This window comes from Ictidomys tridecemlineatus, chromosome 2, assembly GCF_052094955.1.
Source record: "Ictidomys tridecemlineatus isolate mIctTri1 chromosome 2, mIctTri1.hap1, whole genome shotgun sequence".
NCBI classification, from domain to species: domain Eukaryota; kingdom Metazoa; phylum Chordata; class Mammalia; order Rodentia; family Sciuridae; genus Ictidomys; species Ictidomys tridecemlineatus.
In genome coordinates this window covers 56556427-56573076 of record NC_135478.1, presented here as the reverse complement: position 1 = coordinate 56573076, position 16650 = coordinate 56556427, and the positions used below count along the sequence as shown (strand labels likewise).

The window sequence follows — 16650 nt, the reverse complement described above, 5'->3', positions numbered from 1 at the left end:
GCCAGTTCTCCCAAACCCTGCGGAGTGTCAGAGCCAGGGCTGGCAAAGGAGCGGGGGTGGCTTAGCAGTGGTTTAATTTTGGAGGCCCCTCCGACCACATAACACTGTGGGCTGGTTAGAGGGAGAAAGCCAGCCATGTGGAGGCTCTTGGAGGACATGGGGGCATTTAGACAGCTGCTTCCAAGCCACACGGTCTGCACTGCCCACAGCCCTGAGGGCCCACCAGGGAGGGCCTCCACCCAGGGTGCTGGACGCCGAGGCTCTTCTATAATAGGAAGGCTATTTATACAGTCCTCGGTGAAAATGGCGCTCAGCTCACGTTACCGCTGCCTGGCTGAGACTGTTTGCTGTGGATACCCCTATGTACTCGCCAGGGCCACGGACCTAAAATGTTCTGAGGGCGAGGAAGCCTAGCCTGTGTCTGCTATGGGGTATTTATGGTTCGCTGTGCTGTGAGCGTCTAAGGCTGCATGCACAGACGTGAGATGGTTGTATGTTGGGCGCAGGTGGGGAAGGGGTTACTCTGAGGCACTATTTTTGGCTGTGAATCACTAGTGCCTGCTAGGCATTTCCCACGTATCTGTATCCTCAACCTTTATGTTTCATTATTTCAGCTATAACCTGCCCAGACCCTGTAAGGCTGGCACTTGTATTATTTTCATTGGTTGAAAAGGGAAACAAAGGTACTGCAAGTTTTGAGAACGAGGAGGTCTGACTTTAAAACACAAGCTGGCTGGGCTCAGTAGCCCACGCCCGTCATCCCAGCAGCTCCGGAGGCGGAGGCAGGAGGATCGCGAGTTCAAAGCCAGCCTCAGCAACTTAGCAAGCCCCTAAGCAACTCAGTGAGACCCTGTCTCTAAATAAAATATAAAAAGGGTTGGGGATATGACTCAGTGGTTCAGTGCCCTTAGGTTCAATCCCTAATACTAAAAAGAAAAAAAAAGAAAGAAAGAAAGAAAGAAAAGAAAAAGAAAATCCCCAAACCAAACTAAAACAACCCAAAAAAAAAAAAAAAAAAAGCAAGCTGTGTAATCTCTTTGAAAAAAATCCCTTTTCTGCCACTTTGTCTCAATTCCTTCTTTTGGGGTGGGATGATCATTCCTATTTTCCTGAAAGGGTTGGCTTGCCATTCAGATTTGCAACAGACCCTGGCACTGGGTCTGCGTTCACCCTGATTATTGTATGCACTTGTTAAAGTGACCACAGCCAGTCCTCCCCATGTCCAAGGGTTTAGTGGCCATGGATTCAACCAACCTGTGATTGAAAATATTGGGGAAAAGATTACATATACAAACTTTTTTCCCCCCTGTGGTCATTCCCTAAAAATTCCATGTAACAACTATTTCCATAGCCTTTATGCAATGTTAGATAACATTCAGAGTAACCTAGAAGTGATCTAAAGTGTATATGAGGATGTGCATAGGATTTGTACAAATACTGCTACAGTTTTCTGTAAAGGTCTTGGGCATAATTTGGTGAAAAGGGGGGGGGGTGTTTCCTACAGTTAACCCCACAGATACCAAGGGAGAGCTGTATATTCTTTGTCACTATACAAAAAAATAATTTTATAAATTATGTATCATGAAGTCTTGCTAAAGCAATTTTTTAGTATGTATTATTCTCCAATAGCTAAAGCATAACCTCAGTTATTCTCTTGAAATCATGTTCCTGTGTGTTCCTGATGGCTTTCTCCCTCTTAAGAAACAAAACCAAGCTGATGCGGTGGTACATACGTGTCATCCCAGCTGCCCCAGAGGCTCAGGCAGGGGGATGGCAATTTCAAGGCCATCCTAGGCAATTTAGGAAGACCCTGTCTCAAAATAGGGGCTGTGGCTCAGTGGTAGAGCACTTGCCTAGCATGCATGAGGCCCGGGGTTCAACCCCTAGTACCATAAATAAATAAATTGGTTAATAAGTAAGGAGAAAAAAAAAAAAGAAGGGAAATCATAGTTCCAGCCCACCTCCTGACTCGATTGTTAGTAGTTGGATCTGTGTCTCTAGTTGGAAGCAATTGAAACAAACATTCTGCCTACCAAGAACAAATTGGCGAAATAAATCAGTGAAGAAAAGGGTCCTTTTAAAAAACAAAACACTCATACCAGCAGAGGACTACTCTGCAGCTGGCTGAAAGACTTGTGAAGACCTCCTCAAGATATATTACTGAGGGGAAAAGAGCAGTACAGAATAGCCCACAAGACACAGGCGTTTGTGTAAAATAAAAACACATGCACATCTCTCATAGCCTGCAGCGGGAGGTTCCCCTTGGAGGCAGGCCAAGAGACTGAAGGATACGGGAACTTTATTTTTCACTGTATACTCCCTGTATTCTTTTTTGAAATGGTTTGAAATCTTTACTGTGTGCCTCTATCTGCTATTCAATCAATAAGTCTGGTAAGGAAAAAAAAAAAGAAGGCTATAACCCCATAATACTCCTTGGGTGGGTTTTATATTGTTGGTTCAAAGCCAAACTTCATTAAGATAGTAAACGATGATGATGTACTTGAAATGTCCTTTTGAACATTTAAATGTAACTTTTTCCTTGAACTGAGCGAAGGAAGTGTAAGTTTGGGGAGAAAACTCAGGGACCCACAAGTCCCCGCTGACCTTAAGGGTCGAGTGGGTCAGGTCTTGTCCGGGTTCTGCTCTGGGGACAGCCCCCACTGACCTAACTTACACCTCCTTGCAGCTCCTGGGTTGGGCCGTGATTCATTGTCTGATACATTTGAGGCACTTCTTAGTCCTGAATCATCAGGAAAAGTTTTATAGAAGCCAGATATCTCAGCCAGAGTTTTAGGGCCTTTGATGGAAATCAGCTTCGTTTGGGGGCTGGAGGGGAGAAGTTAAGGTTGGGGGACGGGGTGCGAGACTGCATCGCCCTAGATAGTAAAAAGATTCCATCAGACACCCTCCTTAATCCCGAAAGTTTCTAACTTCGTGGAGACGGCTAAACATCCCGAGTTGCCTTTTCCCTCAAAGCTCCGGCTGTGTGCTATTTTTGACCAGTCTCTATTTCAGTCTGGCTAGAAGCTCTCAGAGTCTCAAAGCCGAGTTTGGCCTCTGTGGCCTCCCGAGGATCTCATTCTCCTTTCAACAGGGGATGGACAGAACGATCGGGGAGGGAGCCAGTGCTCGGTGGAGCAAGTAGACATCCATTGCACCAGCAGTTTGTTTTTTTTTTAAAGTAGAAACGATCCCCAAATAAGCAATCCGTGCAGTTCCTCTCCTGAGCTCCAACTGTCCTGTTCCTACATTGGGCAGCCCTTTTGAGATTAGAACCTGCTATTTCTGACCCAGCCTGTGGACTTGGGGATCCTCGTCCAGATGGATGCCCCATTAATCAGAAGCCCTGCCCCACTGTCCCTGCGTACTCTACGTACAGCCGTAGTGGCAAGATGGGAAATGTCATCATGCCCTTTTTCTCCATGTTCCTTTATTTCTGTGAAATTGGGTGGAGCGATTTGTCATATGTACAGTAGGTGGCCTGAGACCAGGCTCATTAGCCAGAGTTTTTACATACTCACTTTTAGGTTCAAATTCAAATTCAAGGCAGGAAAACAACTGCAATGTTACCTAAGGGATTAGGAGCTTTCTGGCCAGCCCCATGCTTCTTGGCTTGTTTGCTCGCTGCTCTCTTCTCTGATTTGAGGTCACTCTTCATCTCTTGGCCATGTCCCCCTGGCCGGTTACTTAAACTAACTTGGGAAATGAGTGTCATATAGGAAACAGCAGTAGTACCCGGAACCTAACTCAAAGTTGTTGTGGTGATCACTTTACATAATACATACAGGGGTTTCACTACGATCATCAAGAAACAAGGGGGGGCGTGGTGGTGCATGCCTGTCATCCCAGCAGCTCAGGAGGCTGAGGCAGGAGGATCGCAAGTTCAAAGCCAGCCCCAGCAACTTAGCCAGGCCCTAAGCAACTCAGTGAGACCCTGTCTCTAAATAAAATACAAAATAGGGCTGAGGATGGGGCTCAGTGGTCGAGTACCCCTGCGGGGGGGAGGGAATAATGATAATTAAAAAAAAAAAAACAAAAAAAACAGAGGATAGTAGTTAAGAACCCAGACTTTGGGCCCAGATTTCCTGGGCCACTGCTATTTCCTGCTAGTGATGTTGGTCCAATTATTTAACACCTCTTATTTCAATGGAAACGTTCCTGGGACCCACTTCTAGGGTCCAAAAGATGAGTCCGTAGGCTGAAATCCTCTTAGAGCTTCATCTGGCAGATAGTGAGCCTTTGGTTAAGTTATCTGCTACTCTTCTTATTACCTCCTCTTCTGTATTAGAGTCGATCTCTAGGAGAGACCTTGGTGGTAGTAGGCGCCTGAGCTGAGCTTTTCTTAACTCTGGTGAAACCAGAGGGTGTCCTCTTGTGATAAGTGTGCTCCTAGGTACTGTGAAATCTTCCTGGTCACGATTAGGACTGATGGAGAGTTTTCAGTACCGCGATGGGAAATGGATCTCGCAGCAAGGGCTGGGAGAGATAAAAGGTAGAAGCAGAAACCATCTGATTCAGGGGACCGTCAGATAACAGACTGTTAAAGTAATTAATTGCCTATTTCAACACACAAACAAGGGCTCTTTAAGTGGAGAGAGGATTTGCCACATGATACGGATCTGCTTTCTCTCTGCCAGATGCTTCAGTCATGAAGCTATTGAAACAGGCATTCTGTGTCCTACGGCCCAGTAATTGCCAAGCCTCATCCCTAACCGGCTTTGGCACCGAAGAAAGCAAATGGGATAATTCAAGGCCTTCCTTTCTTTCTTTCTTTCTTTCTTTCCCCCCCCCCCCTTCTCCTTTTCATTTCTGTAAAAGATGGCAGACAACCAGATGATTCTGTTCAGGCAGAGGCGGGTTCTCTACTTGTATGAATACAGCTGTCATGCCAGTGGCCTGTCTTCAGAGAGTGCCCTGTGTGTAAGATGCACCTCCCTTAAAAAATGGAGAGCAAGATGATCCAGTTTTATTCCCTCGACTTTGCATCTCAAGTACAATTTCTTTCCAGCCCGTCACCCGGCAGGATGCCTGGACGCTGCTTTGGCTTTCCTGAGGTTTCTTGGGCTCACGTTGCAAGTCTGACTTTTGGATTCTCTTCCCAGATTTGGAAATACATGTCCATGTAAGGAGGCCAGATTGTAGAGCCCTCTGGGGGCAGACCAGGCAAGCTGTGTCCGCGGGCTTTCCCTTCCATTAAGAGAGATCAACGGTGTAAAGAGAGATTCAGAACCTTCCAGCAGGAAGGGAACTTGGAGAGCACATCCTGTCTGCAGCGGGTTTTCACAGTGCCTGTGTGCAGAAAGCGTGTGTGTATGTTTGTTTTCCTGGAAGACCATCCAGAGACTCCATCAGAGTCCAGAGAAGCTGGAACCTCAAATGGATGAGCGTCTCTGAGTCCAGCTCCTTGGTTATTTCATAGTGAAGGTGTCGAAATAATCGGTCCCATATGTCACCAGCACCTCAGAACCCCACAGGAGTGAGCCAGTGGGCTCCAGCTTTCTGTTCCTGCATGTTGCCCTGTGGTTCAGGCAGAGCACTGAGCAACCAGGAGGGGACAGTCCTTCCTCCCCAGATCCCTTCCTGACTGACTAAGCCAACCAGGATGGACTTGGGGCCACACTTGACCCAAACCTGTGTCTGGGCCTAATCTCGCTACTCAATGTCTATTAATATTGATTTTCTTTTCTGAGCTTGATGTTAGTATTAATTTCTTACCAGGGGTGTGAGGAATAGTTAGGCTTTGTGACTTCTTAGGACTTCTTTCTCTTTTAAAACTCACTTGTGGATTCTTTTATTTCACACCTCCTGTGGTGAATGCAGCAGTGGGTTTCTATCTATTTATCTATCTATCATCTATCTATCTATTTATCTATCTATCTATTTTTTGGTAGCTGGATTGAACCCAGGGTGCTTAACCACTGAGCCCCATCCCCAGCCCTATTTTATATTTTATGTAGAGACAGGGTCTCACTGAGTTGCTTAGGACCTCACTAAGTTGCTGAGGCTGGCTTTGAACTCACGATCCTCCTGCCTCAGCCTCCCAAGCTGTTGGGATGACAGGTCTGCGCCACGGCGCCTGGCTCACGGTGGTTTTGATTGGCCTTGTATGTTTGTGTTTCCAGACACCTAACTTAAGTGCTCTATGTGATCCATTCCCTCTCGCTTTTGTTACAGGTACCTCCATAACAATGAGCTGACAGCCATACCGTCCCTGGGTGCTGCCTCTCCACACGTGGTGTCTCTCTTTCTGTGAGTAGTGCCATCTGGGGGCTCTGGGCTGTGGTGGGGCCGTGGTGTTGGCTTGCTGACACTGGTGGCAGGAGAACTTGTGGTGTGCTTGCTCACTGGTGAATGACCTTCTTCACGGAAAATGCCTCGTTTGCTGTTGTGGGGTTTTGCAGAATCAAAAGCTGGAAGTTTTGCCCCCCGGCAGGGCTGGGGATGGAACCTCGGGCTTCACACCTGCTAGCTAGGCACGTGCCCTATCATGGAGCCGCATCTGCAGCCCTTGACTTGTCTCCCGTTTGGGAGACCCTAGGACTTTTCTATTGCTCTCTGACCCATGAAGTTGCAGCTCAGGTGAATAAACTGGAATTAAAGGAAGCTGTGTGAATTATAAGACAGCAGGCTCAGCCCTGTGCCAGTGAATTTGGGACTGAGACTCAGTTTACTTTTAGGGCTCTAAAAAAAAAAAATATATATATATATATAATAATGAAGTGCCCCCTGGCCTCAGAAATCAGCAGAAAAAAGAGGAATTCATTGTCATGGTCAATGATAGACTGAAGTGAAATCTGTGTGTTCTTACAGAGGAAACCAAAAAGGACATACAGGGTTTTAACCAAAAACGCAGCGAGGAAGCCCTGGGGTGCGATCATTTGAGCTGTTTGCCTTTGCTGGGGACAGGGCACCTGGCCTGGCCCTGCTCCTGCACCCTGACAGGTCTTCCCAGATATGCCAGCCAGCCTGAGTCCAGCCGTGCGCTCCACCAGATTTTTTGGGCAGCTCCGGAGCAGAGCACCCCCCTTCCTACTGAATTTCCTGTCCACCCTGCAGAAACTTTATTTTATCTTGATTTTGCTGGTTTTACAACTCATTTGCTCACCTGCGTGCGTCCTTTTCTCTGGAACCCTGGAACTCAGCTGGCTGAGCAGGGGGATTCGGCAGGAAGGCACTATTAATAAGATCTCGGGTTAGCGTGTCGATGCTGGATTTTGGCTGGCTTCGGGCTCTGTGTTCAGGGAGCGCCGGGTCCTTGTGAAACACGCTCTGGAGCTTAACCCTTTTTGAGGCTGCTGAGGGTTCTTCAGGAAAGCCTGGGGAGGGGCTGGATGGTGGCTCACCCTATCCTGGACAGTTGATGTCATCTCTGAATCTTTTAAAAAAAGAAAAAAAATGTGATCCTGACTTTTTTTTTTTTTTTTTTTTTTTTGGTACTGAGGATTGAACCAGGGCACTCTACCACTGAGCCACATCCCCAAACTCTTATATTTTGAGACATGGCCTAGCTAAGTTGCTTAGGGCCTCACCAACTTGCCCAAGCTGGCCTCAAACTTGCTATCCTCTCTCGGCCTCCCGAGTTACTGGGATTACAGGGAACAGGGCCAGGCCTAGAGGGGAGCAGAACATACATGAAGCACTTGCTCTCATGCGGGTCACCTAGCAAGTATGTGATTCTTGGTGGCTCTTAATGGTGGCTGGTTCTCACATAATTCCTTGGGTCTTGGTGAGAGCTCACTGCAGGGCCACAGGCGTTGTGGGACCGTCTTTGTTCCCTGTGAGGGAATGAAAGCTGAAAGCAGGAAAACCGTGGCCCTTGAAGTACGAGTAGAGGGTTCACTTTCTTTCTGTGCCCACTTGTTCAGTGCGCAGCACCCGCAAGGTACCTAATCGTGGGCTAAATTAAATGAGTCAGCCTTTGGTGAGGCGAGAGCTGGGGGTGTGGAAACCCCCAGAGTGTTCCTCCAGCCCAGTGCACGGAGATGCCCGTGAATCCTGAGAGCCCAGGTTGTGCACCAGCAGTATCATACCAGGCCCATTAGAAATGCTGGGTCACAGCTGGGCGCAGTGTCGCCTGCCTGTCATCCCAGCGGCTTGGGAGGCTGCAACAGGAGGATGGTGAGTTCAAAGCCAGCCTCAGCAAACTCGAGGTGCTAAGCAACTCAGTGAGACCCTGTTTCTAAATAAAACACCAAATAGGGCTGGGGATGGGGCTCAGTGGTCGAGTGTCCCTGGGTTCCATCCCTGGTACCCACCCACCACCACCACCCAAAACAAAGAAATGCAGGGCCACACCCCCCCAGAACCACATTTAACAAGCTCCCAGGCCATTCGCCCACTCATTCCCCCTTTTCTCACTTGGTGAGGGAGCCAGCCCTGCAGAGCGTATCTTGGAGTTGCCAGAGAAGAAGGTGCGGCTCCCCGAAGGTCTTCTAGGTTGCAAAATATGGAGAGATGGAACTGAGATGGGACCTGTGTGTCCTTCCAAGGCTTCTTTGTCCGCCCCCCTGCCCTTGGTGCAAGGAACATGGCAGGTGACTGTGAGCTACCCCATGCCAGAGGCAGGAAGGCCCCCAGCTTGTCCCCGGGGCCTGTGGCACTTGAATCACGCCTTGGTCTGCTGACTAAAAATACATTTCTGTTCCCTGGCCCCAGTGCCAGTAGCAGTGGGGCTGTCTGGCCTTGTTCCTGCTATTCCATTAGACAGCGTTGAAATATGTACAGCAAAGAGAGAGAGAGGGGCAGAGAGAGAGAGAGACTCCCTTCTCACTCCGACTCAGTTTTGGAAAATGCAGGTTAGCTTTGGCAACCTCTCTGGCCTGAAGTCAGTCTCCCTCTGACTCGGGCGGTGATTTCTCTGAGACAACAGAAACGGAAGGGTCTTTATTTTCATTTTCTCGGAGGTTCTCAGACTGGACGCCTGGACCCAGTGTCTGCAGATGGTTAGGTTAGCAGGGTGACCTCTGGGGAGCAGGAGTCTAGATGATTTTGCGGTCACCCTGCATGCATTTCTGGGTTTCCCTTGTGGTCTACGTGAAGGATGGAGGAGAGAACAACAGAGGATGAGCAGAGAGGGGATGAGGGTCACTTTGTAGCCAGAGGACATCTTTCCCGTTCTGACCCAACAAGGCTTTTAGCATCTCCATCCACGAAGCTGTGCCCATTGATCAGCTTAGAAGAGCAGGTGTTCCTGATAGGTACTGTTGCCTTGCAGAAATTTAGAATTAAAATGTGTCCTGTGTTCTGTGAATATTTATTAGGTGTCTCCTGTGCCCCATGAAGTTGTGTCCCGGAGGCTGTCCCAAGGTGACGTGGGAGCACTGACACATTGTCTGAAAATGTGCTAATAGTTACAAACTTCGTTTTTGCTTGCTTGTGGCAGTGAGGATGGAACGCAGGGCCTCTCACATATTAGGCAAGTGCTCTACCACTGAGCTGTACCCTGACATCTACGAGTCCTTAGTCCCTCAGTATTTTATCCCCCCCCCCACTTTTGGTACCAGGGATGGAACCCAGGAACATTTAACCACTGAGCCCCATCCCCAGCCCTATTTTGTGTTTTATTTAGAGACAAGGTCTCACTGAGTTGTTTAGAGCCTTGCTAAGTTGCCGAGGCTGGCTTTGAACTCACGATCCTCCTGCCTCAGCCTCCTGAGCTGCTGGGATTATAGACATGTGCCACCCTGTCCAGTGGTTTATTTCCCTTTTTTGAGCAGGTGGAGAATCAGAAAAGTAATCAGGATGTGATTACTGTGAGGCCATGTGAGTTTGAGAAGACAACTTTATTGCAACAGGTTTATAGGCTAATGCAGAAAGGAAAGGTGGAGACCTGGTGTGTCTCCTTCTCTGCCTCCGATGCAGGTGTGACCCGAGACAAGTTCCTTTTTTCTTTTTTGTTGAATCGGGCATCGATTTCTTGGGTGACCCAGAAATCGAGGGCAGGGGCGATGTCACTGAAGACATGGTTGGTCCCTCTGTCCAGTAGCTGCTCTTGGTACTTGGTGTCTTTTAGCAGAAATAGCAGATTTGTGGTTTTCAGCTCAGACACCTGTCATCCTAGACTTGGCCTCTGGAGCTGAGCTCTTCATCTCGGTCACACAGGCTTTGCTGGGTGTCTCCTGGGAAGAGGTTTAGTTTGGTGCCTGGCTTTAATATCAGGGCTTTGAGAGAGAGAGAGAGTTCTAGAGTTTTGGGAACTGGGGTCCTACAGCACAATCTCAACTGGTTAATACTTTCTGATTAAAGGGATCTAACTCAATTAAAGTATTTGTCAGAGAGCAGATTTATTTGCATCTTGTCCTGAGGATAATACCAGAGCCATTTGTCCTTAATAACAGAAAGCATAAAACTCCAGGAAAGCTTTTAATAGGATTGGGTTGGAGCGAGGGCGCTAATTTCATAAAAATAGTTCTCAGAAGAAGAAACAGCCTTTTGTTAAATGGGAGCAGAGTCTGCCAGTCGAATTTCACATTTGAGTTTTTTTTTTTTTTTTTTTTTTTTTTTAATTCGAAGTCCAGGAAACTCAAGTTACGATTCCCACGGCAACAGTAATTTTGTCTGAGGCAAGCGCGACATTTCTCCTACAGGAACATTTCTGCTTTTCCTGCGGCAATTCTGCACTTGCGCCGTGGAGGAGGTTGGTTGCCCGGTGGAGGACTGATTGGTTTTCAGTCCTGGGAGGAAAGCAGGCTGTGTCTGCCCGGCTTCCTCTCCAGGTGGTGGTACTTGTCAGAACTTGCCTCTTCACCCCGCCACCTCCTTTGCTCTCCCCCACCTGTGTCCACCAGGTGGGAGATAAAAACAAAAACCAGGTTGACACAGTTACTTGTGACTTTGTGAAATTGCTGTCAAAATTCCTTAGTGGTGTGTGTGTGTGTGTGTGTGTGTGTGTGTGTGTGTGTGTGTGTTTAAATATTTCTAATCTTGAAAAAAGATTTTGGTGGGGGCGGGCGGTTACTGCGGATTGAACCCAGGGGCCCTTAACCACTGAGCCACATCCCCCCCACTTTTTTTTTTTTTGTATTTTATTTAGAGACAAGGGTCTCACTTAAGTTGCTGAGGCTGGCTTTGAACTCGCGATCCTTCTGCCTCAGCCTTCCGAGCCGCTGGGGTGACGGGCGTGTGCACCACTGCACTTGGGCTCTTTGGATTTTTTTTGATTGAGATAAAATTAATGAACTCAACATTTTAACTATTTTTGAGGTATACAGTTGAGCTTTTAGTATCTTGTCAATGGGGTCCAACCATAACCAGTATCTAATGCTATAACATTTTTACCACCCCAAAAAGAGACCCCCTTGCCCACCCCCCACCCGTCAGCATTCACTTCCTGTATCCCCTTCCTTTCAGTCTCTGGTGTCCACATATCTGAAAATGTCATTTGCTTTTTTTTTTTTTTTTGTACCAGGGATTGAACCCAGGTGTATTTAATGACTGAGCCACATCCCCAGCCCTTTTTTATAAAAAAATATTTTATTTCTAAATATTTCTTGCTGAGTTGTTGGGGTCTCACTAAATTGCTGAGGCTGTCTTTGAACTTGCCATCCTCCTGCCTCAGCCTCCCCAGCCGCTGCAATCACACGCATGGGCCACTGTATGTGGCTGTCATTTGCTTTTGAGGAAAATTCTTCTCTCCTGTTAACAAATGTACCTGGAAGACTTAGAGTATGAATAATTTAAATAAAAATACCTGAGATGGTTCTAGGTCTTCTATTTCGCTGTGACCTCTTAGCCAAAGAAAAACGGATTAAATAAAAGGGATGGGATACTTAACATCCTAGTAAATTGTAAGTCCCAGAGAAGACAGCCTGGGAGGAAAGCAACCTGGTGTCCTGTGGGTGACCTCTCTCATCGCTAGGGAAATGTGGAGCTGGAGAGATCACTGGCAGCAGCAGCCTGAGCCCTCTTCCTGGCTGGATCTGCTAGTGACGTATAATCAGTGGGAATACCTAACTCTCTAGCAAACCCTCTAGAAAAAAAAAAAAAAGAGAGAGAGAGAGATGAGATCAATCTTCTTTACAGTCTCCTTAGTGCAGAGATCAATTCACATTAAAGTGTAATTAAAGAGCAGGTCTTGGAGGGGAGGCAGCCACAGGAGCCTCTACCCCCCAGGGCTGGGTGAATAATTAAAGTCCCCCCAAGGGCTCAGCCTGCAAGCAAGGGGGGAAAGAGACCTAGACTTTAATTTTGGAAAATTAGTCTTGGCCTCGGGACCCGAGCTGGGACTGTCGGTAATTAGTCTTGAGGCACAGGTGAAGTCATACTGAGTAATAAATAGTTGCTAGCATTCCTCAAACTGACAACACTTGTGCACAAGTGTGCCTGCCTGCGTGGGGGCTGGAGCATTGATTCTTGCCTACGGAGTGAGAATGAATGAGGCCTTTTCCCTTTCTCTTTACTCCCTTGCGGTTAAAACTTCCTTATATATAGCATTCCCCAGAAGGTCAGCCTTTGCAGACATCATGAAGATTCATGTGAAAAATCACCTCTTGAGCCTGCTGTTTATCCCTGGAAGTGTGAAATAATAGTTGTTTTCAAAAATGGAGTGGTGCTCTCAGATGGTGGAGCTCTGTGAATGTATTCAGTGTAGATCCTGTGGCCACAGTTGAGGTGGGCATGTTTTTTTTCCCCATGATAAAGAACCACACTCTCCTTCTGGTGGAGGGATTGCCTGCTGGACCATCCGCCAATCAGATTGAGAGAAGACTAATCAATAACCAAGTGTGTTAGGAAATATGGAAATGAGCCAGGTGGGGGTGGAGCACACCTATAACTCCAAACCCCCTCCCCCAGCCTCTTGGAAGGCTGAGGCAGAAGGATCACGTGTGTGTGTGTGTGTGTGTGTGTGTGTGTGTGTGTGTGTGTGTGTGTGTGTGTGGTGCTGGGGATTGAACCTAGGGCTTGTGCATGCCAGGCAAGCTCTGAGCCATATCCCCAGCCCAGGATCACAAGTTTGAGGCTAGCCTCAGCAACTCAGTGAAACCCTGTCTCAAAAAATAAGAAAGGCACCAAGGGCGGTGGCGCACGCCTGTCATGCCAGCGGCTTGGGAGGCTGAGGCAGGAGGATTGCAAGCTCAAAGCCAGCTTCAGCAGTCTAGTGAGGCACTGAGTAACTCAATGAGACCCTGTTTCTAAATAAAATATAAAAAAGGGCTGGGGATGAGGCTCCGTGGTTAAGCGCCCTTGGGTTTAATCTCTGGTATCCCCCTCCCCCCCAAAAAAAGGCTGAGGATGTAGCTCAGTGGCATGGTACCCCTGGTCTCAATCCTCAGTACTGCAAAGGAAAAATAAGAAAACTGTGGAAACAGATCCTCCCTCACGCCCTTCTGAACAGGCCTCCTCTGCAAGGCTACCCCATTCGGCCCTCCTGCTAACGGAAGGCCAGTCCATTTGTGTGTCAGGGTAAAAGTCCACCCTACCTGGGCCATTTCAGTGTGATGGCTCCGGCAGTGAAACCCACCTCATCAAAATGTGGAGTTCATAGTGACTCCGGCCACTTCAGGGAGAAACTGTGGGCAAGGCTGTGTTTGAGGCCCAGTCCCAGCTTAGGCAGGGCTCTTGTTCTTTGAGCAGCCCCAAGTCCTTTAGGTCCTCACACACCAGAGGGAAGATATGGCCATAGTGTATGTGTGCGTGTGTGTGTGTGTTTTCTTAAACAGTACGAAAAACAAAAACAAACTTCTTAAATGGAGACTGCACTTCCTCTCTGCATCTTTGAAGATGTGCTTGCTTTTGCCCAGATTTTGTTGGTCTCATTGCTCTGGAGAAACCCCATTCGTGCTCCCTCTAGAGATCAGGGGCTTCCCCTCCCCAGTAGCCAGGTGGTTCTCCGACTGGAGTTTCCTTCAGAAACACCTGGAGAGCTTGCTGAGACTGCTGGCCCAGCCCTGCTCCAGGCTCAGCTGGGGTGGAGGTGGTGGAGGTGGTGGTAGGAGAGGATTTGCTTTGCCCACATGTTCCCAGATGATGCATCTGCTCCTGGTCTGGGGGCTGCTGCCTGGGGCAGGGGGTCAGAGCCCCAAGGCTCTCTTGTCCTTCCCAGGCTGCTTGGGCATTGGGAGACAGTAAATTATTTGGACAGTTCACTAGGTGGTGTCAGGCATCTGTTCAGAACAGTGGGGCTCTGAAGCCTTGGTAAAGCAGTCACTTCTAGTCCCCCCCCCCCCGCCCCGAAATAGTTTTAGTCGTAGATGGACATCATACCTTTATTTAATTGATTGATGGATTGGGTGCTGGGGATTGAACTCGGGGGCACTCGGCCACTGAGCCCCATCCCCAGCCCTATTTTATTATTGTATTTAGAGACAGGGTCTCCCTGAGTTGCTGAGGGCCTCACTTTTGCCGAGGCTGGCTTTGAACTCACGATCCTCCTGCCTCAGCCTCCCAAGTGACTGGGATTACAGGCATGTGTCACCGCACCCAACTTATTTATTTATCTATCTATTTATTTATTTTTGTATTACAATTCTTAATACACCCTTATACCATAATTTATCATATCTCTGATTATTTATTTATTTTTATGCAGTGCTAAGGATCAAACCTAGTACCTCACATGTACTAGGTGCTCCACCACTAAAGCAGACACTTCTGAGGAGAGTTCTGGGCTGGGGTGGTGCCCATCATCTAGGTACCATGGGCAGAACAGACCTGGCCGCAGGCTCAGGGCTGGAGACCCGGGGCTGTCACAAGTTTGTTTCTGCTGAGTTTGCTGTTTACTGGTGACCACTCAGGGCTTCTCTGCAGACCTTCCCCAGTTACTCCCCGAGCAGCTCCCGTGGGCAGGAGGCTTGCTGTTAGCTTCACTGTGGGCACAGGTGTCTCCATTCACAGGCTGCGCCCCAGGTCCAGAGGTAGCTCTAACAGAACCTTCCTTTCTGCCAATTTTCAGTTCCCAGATATCTGTGGCAGTACTTTGTCCCCACCTAAGTCTTAAATGGCACCTCTTTGATCCAGGTGGAAGTTCAAAAGAGCATGGGTGAGCAGGGCCACTCTGCCTTGCCATTGGGAGGTCATCAGTGGACCAAAGAGATGGAAGGACCGTGGAGGAGGCCCAGGCTGGTTTGTGGTGAAGGCACCTGGGTTCTCTGCAGGGTACTTGCTGTGAGGTTCCCAGTTGGGTTCCACAGGAAGCCCAGAGAGGCCCTGCCTGGGGGACTCTCCACCTGCAGCAGGGAGCTGAGCAGACAGTTGTCATACAGCGGCTGAGCACGAAGGAGCCCCTCACTCCTTGTGGCCTAGGGGGCTGCGTGACCCAGAAGGATCCCAGATAAAGTGACCTTTTAGCTGAGACTCCTCCTCCTCCTGACTTCCTTTCTCTCCCTGGACAAGTGGGTGTGATTTACAGGCATTAGGTGGAGCACCCTAAATGTTCAGCCAGCACGTTGAGAACTTGGCAGGATTCGGGGCCAAAAGGACACGGCAGGTTCCTTTTTTGGGGGCCAGTTTGCCCTCCCCCACGCCCCTTTCTAAAGCCAGCAAGCTTCTGTCGGAAGGCACTGTGGGACCGGTGGTTCTTAGATCCACAGCCTCATCCGATGCTGGATGCCACCAGCCAGCCCCAAAATAGAAAATTAAACACCCAATTTACAAAGAAAGCAGCTTTCTGTTCCGGAAATGTCCCAGGGATTCTGTAGAGCAGACGTCCTTTTGCACCCCCCCCCCCCCCCAGTCAAAGTGATCCCTTCCCTGGGAGAGGAGCGGCTCGGGCCTCCTCGAGAGCCTGCCAAATTACACAGTTATGACTTGTCATTTTCTTCCTCCTCTCTTTCCCTCCTTCTTTGAGAGTGGGGGTGGTGAGCCCGCCAGATGAGAGGTCCATCTGCAAGTTGTTTGCTGAGCGATCCAGGGCCCGCACCAGCTGCAGGGCTGGGGGAGACGAGGAGGGGAGAGAGCCTGCTCATGGAGGTCACCGCCTCTTTTGGGAACTCAGTAGCTTGGGTTCTGTTGTTGAGAGTCAGGCTGTCTCTGTCTCTCTCTGTCTCTCTGTCTCTCTGTCTCTCTCTCTCTCTCTCTCTCTCTCTCTCTCTCTCTCTCTCTCTCTCTCTCTCTCTCGTTACCTGGTGACCGTGCTTACATGCTTTAAATATAGTGCAAGACCCAGTGGGAATAGGGTTGCCCATGGACCTCCTTGGAGGAGATCCTGGCAGCGCTGGCTGGGTGCTTGAAAACCCTCCAGGGCTCCGTGAAATGGAGCCGGAAACGGAGCTGCCCCGGGTTGCACAATCTCCCCCTGTGAGCAAGCCAGTGAGTGAGCGAGTGAGCGAGCCGGCTGGCTCCTGCCCATATCAACAGCCTCATTCCAACTGGGACCATTTCCTCCTCCTCCTCCCCCTCCCCTCCCCCCCTCCTCACTTCCTGCAGGTGGCTTCTGTAATCCAGTTACCACGGGGGAAGCCTCCTGTGCATAGGCACCTAATCCGAAAATGGGCTGGCTCGATTTTGACCTGCAGGGTGACCTTGCAAAAGAAGGCAGGGCCTATTGTGTCTGCTCACACCTGGCAGCCATTTTCAGCTTTTACAGCCCAAGTGGAGGAAATGTGTTTGTGATTATGCCCGGCCTTTCCTCCATAAGGCCGGCCATTGTTGGGCCCTGTATGGGGAATGCTGCCTTCCCCCTTTTTGTGCAAAAGCGAGGGCTGGTCGGGATAG

At 48.9% G+C, this 16650-nt stretch overlaps 1 protein-coding gene across 2 annotated transcripts in view; it reads left to right on the top strand.

The window, feature by feature from the left end:
- The window catches only part of Lrig1 (leucine rich repeats and immunoglobulin like domains 1), a 127532-nt gene that overhangs the window by 47499 nt on the left and 63383 nt on the right, over positions 1–16650 (top strand). For both annotated transcript variants that reach the window (XM_078038633.1, XM_005335321.5), the window contains exon 3: positions 6175–6249. In XM_078038633.1, coding sequence (XP_077894759.1) covers positions 6175–6249 — 75 coding nt within the window. The remainder of the gene's footprint in view (positions 1–6174; positions 6250–16650) is intronic.